The sequence below is a fragment of the Pongo pygmaeus genome, chromosome 7 (genome assembly GCF_028885625.2).
Source record: "Pongo pygmaeus isolate AG05252 chromosome 7, NHGRI_mPonPyg2-v2.0_pri, whole genome shotgun sequence".
In the NCBI taxonomy this organism is placed as follows: domain Eukaryota; kingdom Metazoa; phylum Chordata; class Mammalia; order Primates; family Hominidae; genus Pongo; species Pongo pygmaeus.
The window spans coordinates 92285809-92305432 of NC_072380.2; the positions used below are offsets into that span (position 1 = coordinate 92285809).

A 19624-nucleotide genomic window follows, 5' to 3' on the forward strand; every position below is an offset into this window, starting at 1 on the left:
AGAAACAGACAGGATGTAAGAACGGATAAGCAATGTACGCAGAAAGACGGAAATTTTAAATAAGAATCAAAAAGAAATGCTAGAGATTGAAAGCCCTGTAACAAAAATGAAGAATGCCTTTGATGGGCTTACAGGTAAATGACACAGCTGAGGAAAAAAAAAATCTGTGACTCTGAAGATACCTCAATAAAAACTGCCAAAACTGAAAAGCAAAGAGAAAAAAGATTGAGGGAAAAACAGAACAGAATATTCAAGAACTTTGGGACAACTACAAAAGGTGTAAACTAATGGGAATTCTAGAAGGAGAAGAAAGACAAATACAGCAGAAATATTTGAAACAATAATGACTAAGACGTTCCTTCAAATTAATATCAGACACCAAACCACAGATCCAGGAAGATCAGAGGACATCAACCAGAATAAACACCAAAAACACTACATCTAGGCATACAGGATCATTTTCAAACTACAGAAAAATCAAAGATGAAGAAAAAATTCTAAAAGAAGCCTGGGGGGAAAACAGCTTTCCTACAGAGGAGAAAAGATAAAAATTATATCCAGCTTCTCCTCATAAATCATGCAAGCAAGAAAACAGTGGAGTGAGATATCTAAAGTGTTAAGAGGAAACAAAAAAAATACTAACCTAGAATTCTGTACCCTGACAAGTTATCCTTCAAAAATGAAGGAGAATTAAAGACTTTCTCAGACAAACAAAAATTGAGGGAATTTGTTGCAAGTAGACCTGCCTTGCAAGAAATGTTTAAAGAAATTCTTTAGAAAGAAGAAAATTATAAAAGTCAAAAACTCAGATCTACATTACATAAAGGCAGAACACAGAGAAGGAATATGTGAAGGTAAAATTAAAACTTTTAAGTTTTTAATTATTAATTGATCTAACAACAGTTTGTTCATGTTAAACAATTTGCTAATAATAAAAGGGTTAATTATCTGAAGAAGTTGGAATAATCCTTAATGTGTACATGCCTAAGAATAGTCAAAAACCATGAGGCAAAAACTAACAAAACTGCAAGGAAAAATAGATGAATCATTACAGTTGGAGACTTTAATGTCCCTCTATCAGAAAAGGACAGATCCAGCAGGGAGAAAATCACTCAGGATATAGCTGAACTCAACAACATCGTAAATCAACTGGATATGATGGACATCTGTAGACAATTTCATCCAGCAACAGCAGAATATATATTCCTCTCATGCCACATGAAACAGTCACCAAAACAGACCACATTCTGGACCATAAAACACACCTCAACAAATTTAAAGGAATAGAAATCATGCAATGTCTGCTTTCAGACCACAGTGGAATTTAATTAGAAATCAGGAATAGAAAGATAGCTCGAAAATCCCAAAATTCTTAGAGTAAACAAATACACTTCTAAATAACACATGAGTCAAACAAATCTCAAGAGAAATTTAAAAATACTTTGAACTAAATGAAAATGAAAACACAACTTATCTAAAATAAAAATTAGCACAGAAAGCAATGAAACTGAAAACAGGAAATCAATAGAATCAATGAAAGCAAAAGCTGGTTATTTGAGGTAAGCTTCTAGCCAGGCTAAGAAAAACAAAAAGAGAGGACACAAATTACTAATAATAGAAATGAAAGAGAGGACATCACTACATATCCCATAGACATTAAAGAAATACTATAAACAACTCTATATCCACAGATTTGATAACCTAGATTAAATGGATTAATTCCTTGAAAGACAAAGTCTGCCAAAATTCAAGTAAGAAAAGACAGACAATCTGTATAGGCCTATGTCTATTAAAGACATTAAATCAGTAATTAATATACTTCCAAAACAGAAAGCCCCAGGTCCATATGGGTTCACTGGTGAGTTCTACCAAACATTTAAAGAAGAAATCAAACCAATTCTCTACAATCTCTTTCAGAAGATAGGAGTGGAACTTATCCTATGAGGACAGTAATATCTTAATATCAAAACCACACAAAGACATTACAAGAAAAGAAAGCTACAGACCAATATTTCTCATGCATGTAGATGCAAAAATCTGCAACAGAATATTAGCAAATCAAATCCAACAACATATAAAAATTATATACCACAACTGAGACTTAACGCCAGGTTTAACATTCAAAAATCAAAATGTAGACAAAGGATTAATAACCAGGATATATAAGGAGCTCAAACAACTCTACAGGAAAAAAATTCTAACAATCCAACTTTAAAATAGGCAAATAATCTCACGCCTATAATCCCTGCACTTTGGGAGGCTGAGGTGGGCGGATCACAAGGTCAGGATATCAAGACTATCCTGGCTAACATGGTGAAACCCCATCTCTACTAAAAATACAAAAACAAAACTAGCAGGGCATGGTGGCAGGCGCCTGTAGTCCCAGCTACTGGGGAGGCTGAGGTGGGAGAATGGCATGAACCCGGAAGGAGGCAGAGCTCGCAGTGAGCCGAGATCGTGCCACTGCAATCCAGCCTGGGAGACAGAGTAACACTCTGTCTCAAAAAAAAAAAAAGGCAAATAATCTGAATGGACATTTCTCGAAAGAAGACATACAAATGGCAAAAAGGCATATGAAAAAGTGCTCAACATCATTATCATCAGAGAAATGCAAATCAAACCTACAATGAGATATCATCTCACCCCAGTTAAAATGGCTTTTATCCAAAAGACCAGCAGTAATAAATGCTGATGAGGATGTGGAGAAAAGGGAACCATCATATACTGTTAGTGGGAATGTAAATAAGTACAACCACTCTGAAGAACAGTTTGGAGGTTCCACAAAAAACAACCAAAACTAAAAATAGAGCCACCATATGATCCAGCAATCCCACTGCTGGTTTTATACCCCAAAGAAAGGAAATCAGTATACTGAAGAGACATTTCCCATGTTTGCTGTAGGTCTGTTCACAATAGCCAAAGTTTGAAAGCAACCTAAGTGCCTATCAACAGATGAATGGATAAAGAAAATGTGGTACATATACACAATGCAGTACTACTATTCAGTCATAAAAAAGAATGAGATCCTGTCACTTGTAACAACATGGATAGAACCAGAGGTCATTATGTTACGTGAAATAAGCCAGGCACAGAAAGACAAACTTTACATGTTATTATTTGTGGGAGTTAAAAATTTAAACAATTGAACTCATGGAGACAGAGTAGAAGGATGGTTACCCAGAGGCTGGGAAGGGTATTGGGGGTTTGTACCTATTAACCATCCCCACTCCCTTATATGCGATATAGTACACTTATAGTATATAATGGGGTGGGGATGGTTAATGGGTACAAAAGGTAGTTAGAAAGAATGAGTAAGACCTAGTGTTTGAGAGCACAACAGGGTGATAAGCAATAATTATTTAATTGTATATTTAAAAATAACTAAAAGAGTTTAATTTGATTGTTAACACAAAGAGTAAATGCTTGAGTGAATGGATATTCTATTTACTATGATGTGATTATCACATGTTATATGCCTGTATCAAAGTATCTCGTGTGCCCCCTAAGCATATACACCTACTATGTACCCACAAAAATTAAAAATAGAAAAAAAATGTAATCCATCACATCAATTGGCTAAAGAAGAAAAATCACATGGTCATATTTCATTTCGTCAAATGGAAAAGCATTTGACAAAACCCAATACCCATTTATAATAGTAACTCTCAGAAAACTAGAGGAAAGCTTCAACTTCCTAAAGAATATCTACAAAAAACCTACATATGTTATGGTAAGAAACTTGAAACTTTTCCTACTAAGCACAGGAAGAAGGCAAGGATGTCCCCTCTCATCACTGCTTCTCAACATTGTACTAGAAGTCCTAGCTAATGCAATAAGAAAAAAAGAAAAAATAAAAGTATACAGATTGGGAAGGAAGAAATAAAACTGTGTTTTATCATGGATGGCATGATGATCTATGTAGAAAATCAAAAAGAATCAACAAGAAAAAAACCTCCTGGAATAAGTAACTGCAGCAACGTTACATAATATAAGGTTAATATACAAAAAACTATGTGGCCAAAGTATTGGTAGTCATTAATGTGTAAACCAAGAGTATGAGACAGGTCTAAATCAATTTGGAAAGTTTATTTTGCCAAGGTTAAGGACACGCCCATGACACAGCCTCAGGAGGTCCTGAGACACATGCCCAAGGAAGTCAGGGCACAGCTTGGTTTTATACATTTTAGGGAGACATGAGACATCAATCAATACGTGTAAGATGTACATTGGTTACATTGGTTCAGTCCAGAAAGGGAGGAGAACTAGACACAGGTTGCGAGAGTGGCTTCCAGGTCACGAGAGTGGCTTCCAGGTCACAGGTAGATTTAAAGATTTTCTGATTGGCAATTGGTTGAAAGGGTTATTATCAATAGAAAGGAATGTCTGGGTGACCATAAGGCATTGTGAAGACTATGGTTTTATCGTGCAGATGAAGCGTCCAGGTAGCAGGCTTCAGAGAAAACACATTGTAAATGTTTCTTACTAGACTTAAAGAGTCATTTCTATCACTAATTCTGAAAGGAGGGAGGTATAATCAGGCACGTCTGGCTCCCCCTTCCCATCATGGCCTGCACTAGTTTTTCAGGTTAACTTTGGAATGCCCTTGGCCGACAGGAGGGGTCCATTCAGATGGTTGGGGGGGCTTTAGAATTTTATTTTTGGTTTACAAGTGTAAATGCTGGTCAATGAAGATGGTAAGTATGAAGAAAAGAGAAAAGCTGTGAGCCAGATGCTGATTGAAAAACTGAAAGAATTGAAAAGATTTTTATCAAGGAGCCTTTTTAAAGTATTTCTGATAGAACAGTAGTCTGAAATGGTACTGAGAAACGAGAACCAAGATGAGTCATTTTCTTCTCCTAGTCTTGAGACCCATTGCAATCTATACTAGGGAAGACCAGAAGGGAAGCAGTGTTATCAAGGGAAACCAAGAAAGCAAGCAAGAAATACTTGTAGAGAAGGTTAAAGGGGAGATTGTTCGTAAAAAGACATAGGAAATTTGTGGCCAATGTTCGTAAAAAGACATAGGAAATTTGTGGCCAACCAACACACACTTACAGAGCAGGCCTGAAGGAAAAAGGTCAGGCTGTAACAAAGAATAGTGATCTCTCTCATAACCCATAGGACAGAAGAAGAAAACACTGGAATTTGTTTGTTTTTTTTAACTTCACCTTCAAAATGTTTTTATGTGTAAATGCTTTAAAATGTATATAACAAAAGAAACTACAGTACGAATATATATATTGGTACATACACAGTTTTTTTTTTTTTTTTTTTTGAGACGGGGTCTCTTTCTGTCACTAGGCTGGAGTGCAGTGGCACAATCTCGGCTCACTGCAACCTCCGCCTCCCGGGTTCAAGCAATTCTCCCGTCTTAGCCTCCCGAGTAGCTGGGACTACAGGCATGAGCCACCATGCCCGGTTAATTTTTGTATTTTTAGTAAAGACAGGGTTTCACCATGTTGGTCAGGATGGTCTTGATCTCTTGACCTCATGATCCACCCACCTCGGCCTCCCAAAGTGCCGGGATTACAGGTGTGAGCCACTGTGCCCAGCCACAAATGTATTTTTTAAGTAAATACTGGAACATGTGCTCAAAAATTTACTAACGAAGGGACATGATCAAAAAAGTTTAGAAATCTCTGTAATAGTGGTATATCGTGGAAGCAGGAGAAACATTATGTTAGATAGGGAAAAACAGTTACAAAAGGAGACTGGACAGTCAGTCTCTCTCTCATTTTATGAGTAGAGCTGTGAGCCAGATGCTGACAGATGCATAGAGTGGGACCAAGGGATGCTTTTAAGGTTTCTAGTAAGACAGAAGTTGTCGACTAAAGGCTAAGGTATGCAGGTAGGCATGTGGAACTTTACTTCTAACTATTCTTGGATTTTTCTGGTATTCTACACTGCATTGCTTCTAACAACAAAAAATTACCTTACAGGAAATAATGTGGGATAATTGTCACATGTTTATGGAATTCAACGGTCTTATCAGTGCTGGGCCCAAGAGACCAGTGAAATGCTCCCTTTAAAAAAAATTAACTTTCTAATTAAAAATCATTGTAGATTCACATGCAGTTGTAACCAAGAATACACAGAGAGCCCCTGCACCCTTATCCAAAGGTAACATTTTAGAAGACTATAGTATGATACCACAACTAGGAAACTGACACTGACACAATCCAACAATATTCAGATTTCACCAGTTATACATGTAATCATCAATGCAATTTTATTACATGTAAAGGTTCTGTACTGGCCATCACAGTCAAAATGCAGAACAAGTCCATCACCACAGGGATTCCTTCTGCTGTCCTTTTGTAACTCCACATATCCCTTTTACCTCCCTCCTTCCTAACTCCTAGTAAGCACTGATCTGTTCTCCATCTCTATAATTCTGTCATTTCAAAAATGTTGTATAAATGAAATCACACCATATGTAACTTTTGGGGACTGGCTTTTTTTTTCACTCAGCATAATTCCTTTGAGTCATTCAAATTATTTTCTGTATCAAACACTCATTACTTTTTACTGCTAAGTAGTATTCCATGGTAAGGATGTACCACAGTTTGTTTAACCATTCAACAGTTGAAAGACATCCAGGCTGCTTTCAGTTTTTGGCTATTACAAAATGAAGCTGTTAGGAACATTTCATTCCTTTGGGATAAATACTGTGTGTCCCAGTGACACCCAGTTCTCAGTGTGCATTTATGTCCCTTCAGAGAACCCAACCATCTCAATTTGGGTAGCTGGCCAGAGGTCAGGCAACTTGTTCAGCTGCCAACTCCTAGACTTAGTCCACCACTCATTTCCTGGCAGTTGTCAACAATGGAATCCCCGAAGATTTAAAAAGGTAGGCAAAACCCAAACTGAATCAAGACTATTTAGTTTTATTCCCAAATCCCAACAAACCAGGCTCCACTTGAATGTGCTTAATTGCTCTTATTTCCTGATATCTAATGCCAATAGATAAAAAACTTAAGGGCCATAATCAGGTTATAAAAATTAAAGTGATTAAAAGAGAAAAATTTAAGTGTAGCCTTAGAAGCAAACTTAGACACATTAAAAGATGGAAGTGAAATTTCTGAGTAAAAATGAGAATTACGATCTCCAAATAGTGAGAAAACTAAGGTTGGCTTGGGAAGTCATGAGTCTGATTGGGTATGATCAGATCATATGACCACCCAAAAACAAAATACATACAGAACATATACATCTTTTCTTTCAAGAAATGTATAGTACTGCTTATAAGCATGTTACAGGTGTTAACAAAAACCTACTTTCCCCAGAGAATTCTATGTACTTCTTCACTATTTCATTGTTTTTATATTAACTGGTCATTTCCTCTAAACATGCTTTGAAAATGTGAGACATACAACATTTCAAAATACTTTTATTACTCAGAGGTAATTCTCCTAGAATTCTATAATGTAAAAACAGGTTGGCACCATGGTTAAAACCAGAAACATTTTCCATCATTCTTTTACATATCAAATAGTTTTTAAAACACTGGTATAATTTTTAAAGTTGTCAGTAAAACTGATAAGAAAAACAAAGGGTTAAGTAAAACTATATAATTTTACTATTACAGTATATGAATTTAGTGAACTTAAAAATTATACCAAAAATAAATTAATTTCCCTATTATATTGAAATAAGCCCTTTAAATCTATATATTTTTATTTTTCCAGTATTCTGAAAGGATTGAACATCTGATTTTAGATATTCTGTCTTCTGGAATATTTGAGTATTTTGAAATAAAAAAATACTAATAAAAATATTCACAAAAAAGTAAAAAACTACATTTAAAAATATTTGCATGAAATCTAATGTATTGCTAAAATAAGGTAAAACTATAAACTGTCATGTAACATCAGTATTTTAAATAAATTTAAAATTCGAGTAAAATTTTTACTGTGCAGCCCCAAAACTCTCTGAAAAACATTTTTTCCAATGTTCTGAAAAGTAGCATGCCACCCTCTACTGCTAAGAAGGAGTAAGAGTCATAAAGCAGAAAAACCAATTCTTTGCTCAACTATTGCCACCTTGTGGCTACGAGATGAGTTATAGGCCATAGCACAGCTCCCAATTGCCTTAACAAATTCTACAAATTTATATTGTCTAAGTGACACAAGAAGGATTAAGGCTTTAAAAATGGAGGGAAAATGGTACCTGACTTGAATGGTTATAAAAATGAATGGGATGGCCTGGTGTGGTGGCTCACACCTGTAATCACAGCATTTTGGGAGGCTAGGGCAGGGAAATTGCTTGAGCCCAGAAGTGCGAGAGCAGCCTGGGCAATATGGCAAAACCCCATCTCTACAAAAAAATACAAAAATCAGCCAGGCATGGTGACGCACACCTATGGTCCCAGCTTCTCAGGAGGCTGAGGTGGGAGAATCACCTGAGCCGAGAGACAGAGGTTGCAGTGAACCAAGTTTGCACCACTGCACCCCAGCCTCAGCAACACAGCAAGACCCTGTCTGAAAAAAAAAAAAAGATTTGGTTGCTACTCTAAAAACAAAACAAAATTAGTTGAAGGGAAAGATGCATAAACCAATATTAAAGCTAATGAAGCAAAGTAAAAGAAAAGTAGGTAAGTGAGCATGGGATGAGTATGGAACCTACAACCTCCATACAGAACAATGGCATTACACTTAATGCCATTTAACTTTGGTTCCCTTTAACTAGTAACCCGAGTGTGTAACAGGATAAGAACTTCATGATGCATTGCCCTTGATTAAATTCCTGGCTGCAGGGAAAGTTCTTTGTAAGGATAATGTGTATGGGCTTATTTCTGAGGTCCACATATAAGTAGTCTACACTTTAACGACTATAAGAACTAAATCAATAGGTACAACTTGGACTTTCATCATATACATATTTTTAAGTCTAATAATAGGCCATCTGAGATGCTATTTTTCATTTGTAATTATTCAACCATCAAACTGTTTAAATTTCATTCCAACTTAAATCAGCAAATATATATTCAATCCCTACTTAAGTGTAAAGCATTATGCAAAGGATCAAGAGGGTGGATTGAAAATGGCCCCTTGTTCTTCAGGAACTACAGCTAGCAAACAGGATAAAACGGGTTTGTAAATGACTTTACTATGAGAGCTGTGCGTATACCATAAAGGTAGTAAAACACAAAACTCCAGAACATCAAAAACAGTTTCATCTGTTTGGTGAGATCACAAAGGTCTAAGAGAGGAGGTGATTTTTACAACAGAATTTGCAGCAGGGAAGCTAATTCCAGGGTAAAAGGTAAAGAAATAATGATTCGTTTAGGGAGCAGCAAAATTCATCTTCAAAAAGAATATTTTAAGCAGAAACCATTTTACAAATGAAATCTTACATACAATCCCAATATATATAGTGTAAATGTAGTATTTTGTTATTTTAAGTGCATTTTATGAGTTCAAATTGATAGCACTATAAAGTCAAAAACTGTCAACATGAAGTTATGATAAAAATCAAAAACTGAAATCAGGAATGAAAGATGATAACCCCAGTTTCCAATTTCTATATTTTGCTTTAATTGTCGAATATCAAGAAAATCCACCTATCACACTCCATGTGTTGATAAGGGGGTGAGGAAACAGACATTGTCATGTACTGTAAGCGGGAGTTCAGTACAAACAGGCTGTAACTCAAATTGTGTGTACACTTTTACCCAACATATAACCTACAAATACACTCTCGTAAGTATGCAAAAAATGCAAATGTTCACTGCAACACTGCGTTAGAAAACAAAAACAAACAGAAACAACCTAAAAGTTCAATAATTAAGGACTTCCTGCTTAAATAAATTACGCTACATCCACACCATGGAATACCAAGCAAATATTATGTAATGACAAGGAAAAATAGTCATACTTAGGTAAAAACTGCAATTTTCAGCAGCAGCAACTAAAACATACTAAGTGCTTATTAAGTATCAGGCACTTGTGTTAAGTGTTTTAAATAATGAATTCATTTAATCTCATAAAAATCTCATGACATAGGGGAAAAGGAGATACACAGATAATAAGTAATTGTCCAAGGCAACACAGCTAGTAAATGGTAGAGGAACTAGGATTTAAACCAAGATTGCGTGACTGCAGAATTTACACTCTTTAACTGCAATATAGTTTAAAACAGTATTCATACTACGAACCAATTAATGTTTTTAAATATATATAGCAATACTTAGCTTATACCTACATATGTGTAATATAAAACTGCAGCTATGCATAAAAAACACACTCTCCAGCCTTGAGAAAGTAAGAAAAAGGGAATTTTACGTTTCACATAATAACCTTCAGGGCTATTTAAATTTTCTTTCTAAAGTAACCAAATATTACTTTTATAAAATTTGTAAACAATATTTTTTCAAAAACCCTGAATACACAATTGGCATTTATTCATCTTGTAATCTCAGGATACTGTTCAATTAAATAGGTCCAGTAAGTTCAAAAGAAGTAAGTTTTTTCACAAGTTGAATTCCTATCATTACCCAACAACTCCTCATATTCCTTACCATAAATATGTTAGAAAAACACTGAAAACTTCCAGTAAATACTAAAACTAATGTGGTATTTTCAATTTCTTACTACTCTTAAAATTATTTTTACTCAATTATTCTGGACAGGCACATTCAACTGACATCTCAAGGCTGTACTATTCTTACTTGTACAATTGTTTGTGAACAGTCACACATATATTACAATTCAACGACAGGCCAGGTGTAACTGAAGTTCAAATATGCACTACATGTACTATTCATTCATTCACACATTTGGCAAATATTTACCGAGTGCCCACTATGGGTCAAGGACTGTGCTAGGCACTGGGAATACAACAGAATAAGAAAGACAAGGTCTCTGACCTCCTGAAACATTTTCTACTGGGAAAAAAGTTAGTAAAAATTTTATTCTGATGTGTCACGTGTTACTCTGGCACCACAAGTTAACATATTAGTGATGACGAATGTCCTTACATTTGGGATTAAATAAAATGGCACGTGCATGGTTGTTTTCTGGTGTTTTTTGTCTGGTTTTGGGCTTTTTGCCATGAAAAACTTAATTTTATTGTCTCTTTGAATGACACAGCTCATCCTCTAGTTAGAGCATATACCGCCTTATGTTTTTAAATAGCATTTTATATTCATTCATTAACAAAAAAAATTATTTTTTAGAGCACTTTTAGGTTTACAGCAAAATTGAGAGTACAGTACAGACATATCCCATACTCCTCCTGTGTTCACACACACATAGCTTCCCCCACTGTCAACATCCCCCACCACAGCGGTACATCTGTTACAAGAGATGAATCTACATGGTTTGATAAATTAAAGTTTATTATTAAGAAAACAATGGGACTTCAAAGAACTGTGTAACTGTGGAAGCATCTCTGTGAAACTATTCTCCGGAAGGCAGAAGGCTGGAGAAGAAATGGCTGGGGCCACACAAAAGCTAAAATGCACTGAATAAAGCTTACTCTGTACCAGTCAATGTACTGAGAGCACGTTAAATGTATTTCACATAAACTTCCCAGTAACTCCAGTTGAAGCATTATCTCCACTTTGAGATAAGACAGCAAACTTAGATAGGCTAAGTAAGTTGCCCAAAGTCACTCAGTTGAAAGATGGGAGAAACTGGAAGCCTGAACTGAGCCGAAGCGTTTAACCCAAGCAGGGTCTTGAATGGCAGTAGGCCTCTAAGCCACAGTAGAGAGATGCACCATTGTATATTTAATCTTGCAGGCAGTGTGAATGGAGGTTTAGAAGATTCTCAAGGAGAGCAATAAATAAATAACCTCATTAAGTCTGATTATAGAGCCCAACTTTAGGAAGATAACTTGGTCCACAGTGTGTATAATGACCTGAACCAGGGAGCAACTGAAGTCAGTGGTATCAATTAAGAAGGAGTAAAGGGGTCCACGTAACTTCAAATGCTTCAAAGCTAAGAACTTGCTGAACGGAGACTACAACACAGCCTCCTGATACCCTCCTCCCCAGGGAATTTTATTTCCACTAAACCAAGATGTCAAAGACTTGTGAATAAGAAATTGGTGAACTGTACATCACAACCAAACACATTTACCCATCATCTAGTAAAATAATATTTTCTAAACTGTGTTAGACGGAGAACAACCACGCAGGGTGCAGAGATGCTGCTGAGCCTGAGCTGGACTGAGAAAATCTAACGGATGTGCTGGGACTGCCAGGAAACACCCCAGCCTCCTCCTGGAAAAGCTGAACAGCCCAGTTAGAACTGCCTTGGAAAGGAAAGGAAAGGAAAGGGAATTCTGGGGACTCTAAAACACCTTGGTTGTTTCCTTCATTAAATAAACAGTATATTTTTAGTTTCAAACACTTACTATACATGTGATGCTACAATTTTCACTCTTACCACAATTAACTCAGCAAGTGAGAATTATTTTATGAGGGTTTCCAAAGGGGCTTAGAATGTGGTGTGAATGGGAGCGAAGCGTGAGTGAGAAATATTAGGTAAGAAATAGAAAAACTCCTTTCCTATACAAATATTTGGAAGGAGCACTGAACTCTATGTTTCCAATCTTACTGCACTTAACTCTTATGGCCTTACCTTAAGGATGGATCTAAAATCCATCCCTTAGGTGGCTTCAGGTCAGTCATCGCTATTCTGCTGGTATTTTATGACTTCTCCATATATGGTAGAAAGAATAATGCCCCCTCCCCCTACAAAGACATCCACATCCTAATCTCTAGAATTTGTGAATATGTTACCTTCCATGGCAAAGGAGAATTAACTTTGCAGGTGGAATTAAGATTGCTAATCAGCTGATCTTAAAATAGATTATTTTGGATTATCTGGGGAGGCCAGGGATCTCAAAAGCAGAAGACGGGGGGGGGGGGGGCGCCAAGCGGGGGGCGAGGGGGGCGGGGTCAGCCACGCCAGGTGGCTCACGTCTGTCTTCTGTAATCCCAGCACTTTGGGAGGCCAACGCAGGAGGATCACTTGAGCCCAGGAGTTCAAGACCAGCCTGGGCAACATGGCAAAACCCCATCTCTACAAAAAAAAAATTAGCCGAGAGTGGTGGTGCACACCTGCAGTCCCAGCTATGAAGCAGGAGGATCATTTGAGCCCAGGGGGTTTAGCCTTCAGTGAACTGAGATCATGCCACCACACTCCAGCGTGGGTGACAGAGCGAGACCCTGTCTCAAAAAACAACAAAACAAACAAAAAAATCCAAAATACAAAAAAGTAGAAGCCTGAGGCAGAAAAGACGTTAACAGGCCAGGAAGAGATTCTCCCAGAAGCTACAGAAAAGAACACAACTTCACCAACACCTTGATTTTAGACCGGTGCGACCCCATCTGACTTCTCACAGCCCTAAGAACAACACATTTCCTGTGTTTTACGCCACTAAATTTGTAGTAATTTGTTACAACAGAAAATAATAAACTAATATACCAGGCTTCTTTAGTCCTTGGATTTCAGAAAAATTTTGACATCAGTAATTGCTACTAAAATGACCCTATAACCCAGGACACTGCCAGTCTTGTGAACTGTTTAGTACTACTCCCTAGGAAGAAAAATACAGAAATTGAGAGTTTATTTGTATAAAATCCAATTTCATGTCTACTGAGTTTAATTATTAAAAACTTAGGCTTGTAATTTTATTTCTTCCATTACATTTATCTATAACTTTATGGTATTTTACAAAAGTACTGGCTGAGACAAACGGAGATTTTATTTTACTTTTTAAAAAAAGAAGACATTTACAAAAGAAAGGTGAAGCGCTGACAAGTTAAATCACTTGCCCAAGTTCAGAAAGTGATTCATCACCCAGTCATTAAATTAACAAATGTTTATGAAGGGCCTTCTACTCCAGACAGCAAGCTCCATGTTCAGAACAAGACCCAGCAGAGCCCTGCCTCTCCGTGTGAGTCCCATGCTCCTCAGCGTCCCAGGAATCGCCCTAGATCGCCTCCCCAACAGCGCTCCCCGCTGGTTACCCTCCCACCAGCATTCAATCCCAGGAAAACGCGCGCAGTGTGGACAGACCCGGCCCAGTACACAAATGCCACACAAAAGGACAACGAAAGGAAGAAAAACACCAAGCACAGATTCTAGGGGCCGAGGGCTGAGCCACAACGCACCGCAACTCCAGAAAACTGGGCCCCGGACCTCGGATCCCCTTCCTAAGCCAGGCTCCGCCCCTATTCCCGACCCCGCCCACCGCGTCGTTGGCGTAATTCCCGCGACTCCCTCTCACCTTCTGCAGAAGCTCCGAGTGCCGCTCCAACGCGCTCGCGAAACCGCCTACGCGCGTCTTAGGCTCCTTGGCATTGGAACTACCACTTTCGGATCCACTCTCAGTGCCTACGCCCCGAAAGGGCCTGGAGAAGAGAAACACTCGCAGAAAATGGCTCTCGGCAGCCACAGCACGGGTCAAACACAGCGCCGCCATGACTTCTTTACCTCTGACCTTTGACCTCCCCGCCGCAAGCGCGCGGGTCACGGGGCGGAGCTATAGGAGGTCCGCCCACCGGCCTCAGCGCTCTGGAGGCCAACGGGGCGTGTCTTCCTTTCATCTGGGAGTGGCGTGGGGCAGAAGACACTTAAGCTAAAATTGGTGGGCTAAATAGTTGGAAAGGGGCCTGGTTAAGTTTTGCGTTAGAAGTGCTTTTAACTTGCAGGAATTTCGCCTTCCTGGGCATCCGTTGGACCACATTGTACTGTAAATTCTGCTAACGCGACGCTTGTTCTCCCGCCCTGCCGTCCCCCCTGCATGGCCGCCAGCACTCGAGTTTGGGGTCTTCACTCAAATATGAGGGTCTCCTTGATTACCCTATTTAGAAGTGGAAGCCCAAATGCAGACTCTCTGGCACCTGTTTTTCTTAGTACCATGTAGCACTTTCTAATATGCCACATATTAATATTAAATATTTAATAATATTTAGTGTCTACTCCCAACTTTTTAAACTTCGAAAAGAGGAACTTTGCTGTAGGGTCCCTAGCACCAGGCACAGATTAGGGCTCACCCAACATTTGCCAAACCCTGCATCCAAGTTTGTCCTTTGCCACTTCTGCAGCCAGTCCAATCACGCCACAAAAATAGTTTTTCTGAAATGTTTTGACACCTCTAGATACCTATTATCTAACTTAGGAGTTCAGAAGTTTTGGAATGTCCCTAAGTATTGCATCGCCGTAGGCCCCAACCCTCACTCTGGATTTTCTTTCCCTTTTCTCCCGCAGTGTTAATTCCCAAAATTTACCCACCCTGTTCAAAACTGAGCCTAACATCATTCTTGAGGAAGTGTTTATTAATTAGTTGTCCGTCTATCTTTGACTCAGCAGTTTAATATTAATCCACAGTTAGTTTTATTTTGGGGGCACACACCTTTCCAGTTCATTTGCAAGTACTTCGAGAGAAAGAATTTTTATGATCACAGACCCTATTTTAAGAATGCCTTGACTATGGATTTTAAGCTTTTCTGATGCTCTCTAATGGTACAGATAGTGTTAAGAACACGAAGTACACTGATCTCAGAATGGTGCACAATTGTATGAATCACATAAAATTATTACTAGCTAATTGTATGGTAGTCCTTACAAATTCATTAAGGGGCCTACAATAAATTCTCCAGGTGAGTTCTCCCTCTTGGCAGTTAAAACTGTTTATCTCCCGAGACTATTAATGGACTCTTGCCTAGAACAGTTTTGCATTATTTTCTACGGATGGTGCTACTTCCACTTTTTTTCAGGAGAAAGTGTGGTAAATTGTAAAGAGCATGGCCAGTGGCCTTCAAGAACCCTCAGTCTGACTGGGCAGGGTGGCTTACACTTGTAATCCCAGCACTTTGTGAGGCTGAGGAGGGAGGATTGCTTGAGATTAGGAGTCCGAGACCAGCCTGGGCCATAGCAAGAACCAGTCTCTACCAAAAAATAGAAAAATCAGCCTGGTGCAGTGGTGCATGCCTGTAGTCCCGGCTACTTGGGAGGCTGATGGAGGAGGATCACTTGAGCCCAGAAGTCTGAGGCTGCAGTGAGCTATGTTCCTGCCACTTCACTCCAACATGGGTGAAAAGTGCAAAACTCAAGTCTCTGTAAAAACACACGCCTGGCATGGTGGCTCACACCTGTAATCCCAGCACTTTGGGAGGCCAAGGAGGGCAGATCACCTGAAGTCAGGAGTTCGAGATCAGCCTGGCCAACATGGTGAAACCCCGTCTCTACTAAAAATACAAAAATTAGCTGGGCATGGTGACGCATGGCTGTAATCCCATCTACTCAGGAGGCTGAGGCAGGAGAATCACTTGAACCCAGGAGGTGGAGGTTGCAGTGAGCCAAGATCACACTACTGCTCTCCAGCCTGGGTGACAGAGCAAGACTCCATCTCAAAAAAAAAAAAAAAAAAAAAAACATAAGAGTAAGTTTGTATCAAATGACTTCAAATTTGGCCTTAGTTCTGTCTTTGGTAGAGGATCAGAAGCATCAAATGAGAGGGACTGTAAAGAACTGAACAAGTCAACAGGGGGATGTCAGCATACTTTCTCCTTGCCTATACAAGTGCCAAGAGTAGCATACTCTGTAACAGTGATGTTTTCACATACGGCATCTTAAGGATTCTGATCCTGCTCTAACCCACTCCTTGCTTTATTAAATACAGGCCTGGCTGGGCAGCAGTGCACACCTTTAGTCTCAGCTACTCGGGAAGCTAAGGTGGGAACATCGCTTGAGCCCAGAAGTTTAGGGCCAGCCTGGGCAACACAGTGAGACCCCACCTCAAAAAAAGCCAAGGAAAGTGAACAGAAAATAGTTGCATTCTACTGCTAAGTTCAAGCCTAATACTTTACAGCTACTGGCTATGGTCTTATCTATAAAATGGTGACACTGCCACATGCCTGAGGAAAGAGTTAAAGGTGATGAGTGTAAGATGCCTGGGCACTTAATGAATAGTAGCTATTGATGGCTAGGTGGAGATGACCATGAGTTTACTAGAAATTCATGCCTCAACCATGTGTGCAAACCTAGAAGAAAGGATAGTGTCACAAAGTTCTTAGGATGTCGCTTCACCAGCTGGAAACTTCCATGGCCTGCAGCGCCTCTGCTGGAGTTTTGCTCATGCCTGCTGGGCTCATTCTGCCCACTCTGCCCAGTAGGCTGCGCTCATCTTGTGCTGCTGGCCCAGATCCCACACCTGCCAAGGGCGAGCCAGGCATGGGCTGGTGAGGGGTGTGTGAGCAAGTGAGTGCAGGTTCCAGCCACTGCACCCGCCAGGCACACCAGCTGCTGCAGCAGGGTGGGCAGCTACAGGCACTGGCTCTGTGCAAGGCTGCAGCTGGACCAGATGGACCACAACCAGCTTCTGCTGCAGGCACCAGTGTCTGGGCAAGGGAAACATGGTAAAACCCAAAAGCTCAGAGATGCCAGGAACCTCAGAGTCCCAAAGAGGGTGTTACAGCATGTCACAGCCCTGGCTTGGGGAACCCCAAGGTGTGGGCTCCCAGAAGGACTCAACTCTTCTTGTTGCCTGCAGCGTGGTGACCGGTGGGGCGGGGAGGGGGGCTGGGGGGGACATTGTTGGGGGGTTGTTTCAGCCCGTTTGTGTTACAGCTCTTTCAGTCCCACCACCCCACTCCAGCCCATGGCTCCTCAGCTGGCCTGGCTCTGCTGCTGCCTCCTGTCATGTGGGGCAGCTGTCTGGTGCCAGTGAAAGGTGGGAAGGCTATAATGTTATAGCAACTCTGGCTCAGGGAATCCCAAGGTCTGGGTCCCCAGAAGGGTCACCACTCTTCTCTCCTGCAGTCTGGGAGCGTGTCACCACCCCAGCTTGGCAAGCCAGCCAGGAACATGTTACAGTTCCTTTTGCTCCCGCTGTTCAGCAGGTCCTGAGTTCTTGTCCTGTGTCCAGGAAGAATGAAGTTACATGGACAACTGTAGGGTAAGCAAGGCAGAGAGGAGCTTTATTGAGTAACAGAACAGCACTCAGGAGACCCAAAGTGGTCCTTTCTGCAGGCAGGTTGTCCTGATGAGTGTTGAGTCTGGCTGAGTGTGGGGTTTTTATGTGCTCAGAATGGAGGAAGGGTGGGCTTGGAAAAAGCACCATCCGATTGGCTGAAATGCACTAATAGAGTTCTCGCTCTGGGTTGTGGGCTCTACCTAAAACTGGCAGCCTGGCCCCCAGGCTTCAGGCTGTCCCTGGCTTGAAGGTGGGGTTTCAACAGGAACCCACCCCTTCCCTCCTAGGAACCTGCCTCCTGCCACCATCAACATGCCATCCAGAGCACCCAGGCTGTCCACACCAAGCAACCCTCAGCCCCTGGCCACCCTCCCATGCTCATTGGTGCCCAAAGTTGGGAGGGGGCTGAGGTAGCAGGGACCTGGCATGTCAGCACCACCCTGAGGATGCACACACCTGGCCAGGTTGTGACAGCATCCAAGCTCAGCCACAACTTTGCTCTGAACTGGAGCAGGCACTTCCAGGCCTGCAGGGGCAGGGGACTTCCCAGGCCCCCGAGAGCACACAGATGCCTGGATCTGGAGCTGCAGCTGGGTGGCTGCAGCTGTGCCCAGGAGCACAAGCTCCCGCCCTGCCAACATGGTAACGCAGGGCTCCTGCTGGGATCACCTATTGCCGGCCCCTGCCACCTGTGCAGAGCATGCAACCCCCAGCCATGCTTCCCTTGCTGCAGCTGGTGTCCTCGCAGCAGCTGCTCAAGGAGGGCCACCACCATCAACAAGTCTGGAGATAACCGGTTGGGAAGCTATTAGTATCACTCTAAAAATAGTCATTTCACCCATAGAAATGGATAAGATCATTAAGGGGATCATGTAGAAGATGACAACAAATAGACAATAGCATTTAGGAGCTGGAAGAATTCTAATATTAAAAAATAGTCAAAATGGAAAATAAGAACAGAGAATCAATTCTAGAAACCAAGGAGAAACTTTAAAGCATGCTGGAGAGTGGTAAAGTGAAAGATCATGTCCATTTACAAATATTCAAACAAAACTGTATTTGGCTTTTTATATATGACAGAAGAACCACGAAATTAATAAAATAAACTACCAACCAACCTCAGTAACATCAAAATTACATGAGAGCTGGCAAGAATTTTAGTTGCCAAATAGCATTTAAGTACAAAATCCTGGCAGGTGAAAGCACTTGCAGACCCTACCCTCTGAGAACTTACAAACAAAAAGTGAAAAGCCCTTGGTTCATTTTGAGTCAGAACAATAAGGAAATTATGAAATCTAAGATGTGCAGGTTTACTTAAAAGTGATAATGGTTTATATTAACTGTGGCCCACACAGGGTCTCTCTAATCTAATGAAAACAGGACACTCACTGAAAATAAGGACTAATCAATGGCCAAATGTTTTTTCACTATGGGCAAAAATGTGATTTTTTCATCTGGGCTTTAAGAGCTATAAAGAAAACACATGGCTGGGTGCATGCCTATAGTCCTAGCTATTTGGGAAGCTGAGGCCGGAGGATTCCTTGACCCCAGGAGTTGGAGGTCAGCCAACTCTAAACAAATAAAAACATCATTCTGACAAATGACCTTATGTAGGATCTCTTTGGGCACATCTTCAGCAAGCAGTCATTTAATAAATGCCTTCTGATAGGCAGAATGTAGCTGCTCATGGCTC

General features: G+C 40.3%; 1 protein-coding gene across 10 annotated transcripts in view; it reads right to left on the minus strand.

Annotated features, from left to right (window-relative positions):
- The window catches only part of TPD52 (tumor protein D52), a 381723-nt gene that overhangs the window by 219362 nt on the left and 142737 nt on the right, over positions 1-19624 (minus strand). For all 10 annotated transcript variants that reach the window (XR_010127244.1, XR_010127243.1, XR_010127242.1 and 7 more), the window contains exon 1: positions 14242-14475. Coding sequence is in view for 5 of the 10 variants with exons in the window: in XM_054498026.2 (XP_054354001.1) it covers positions 14242-14436 (195 nt within the window). In the remaining 5 variants the exon portion in view is untranslated. Of the gene's footprint in view, positions 1-14241 lie in introns of those variants that run through there.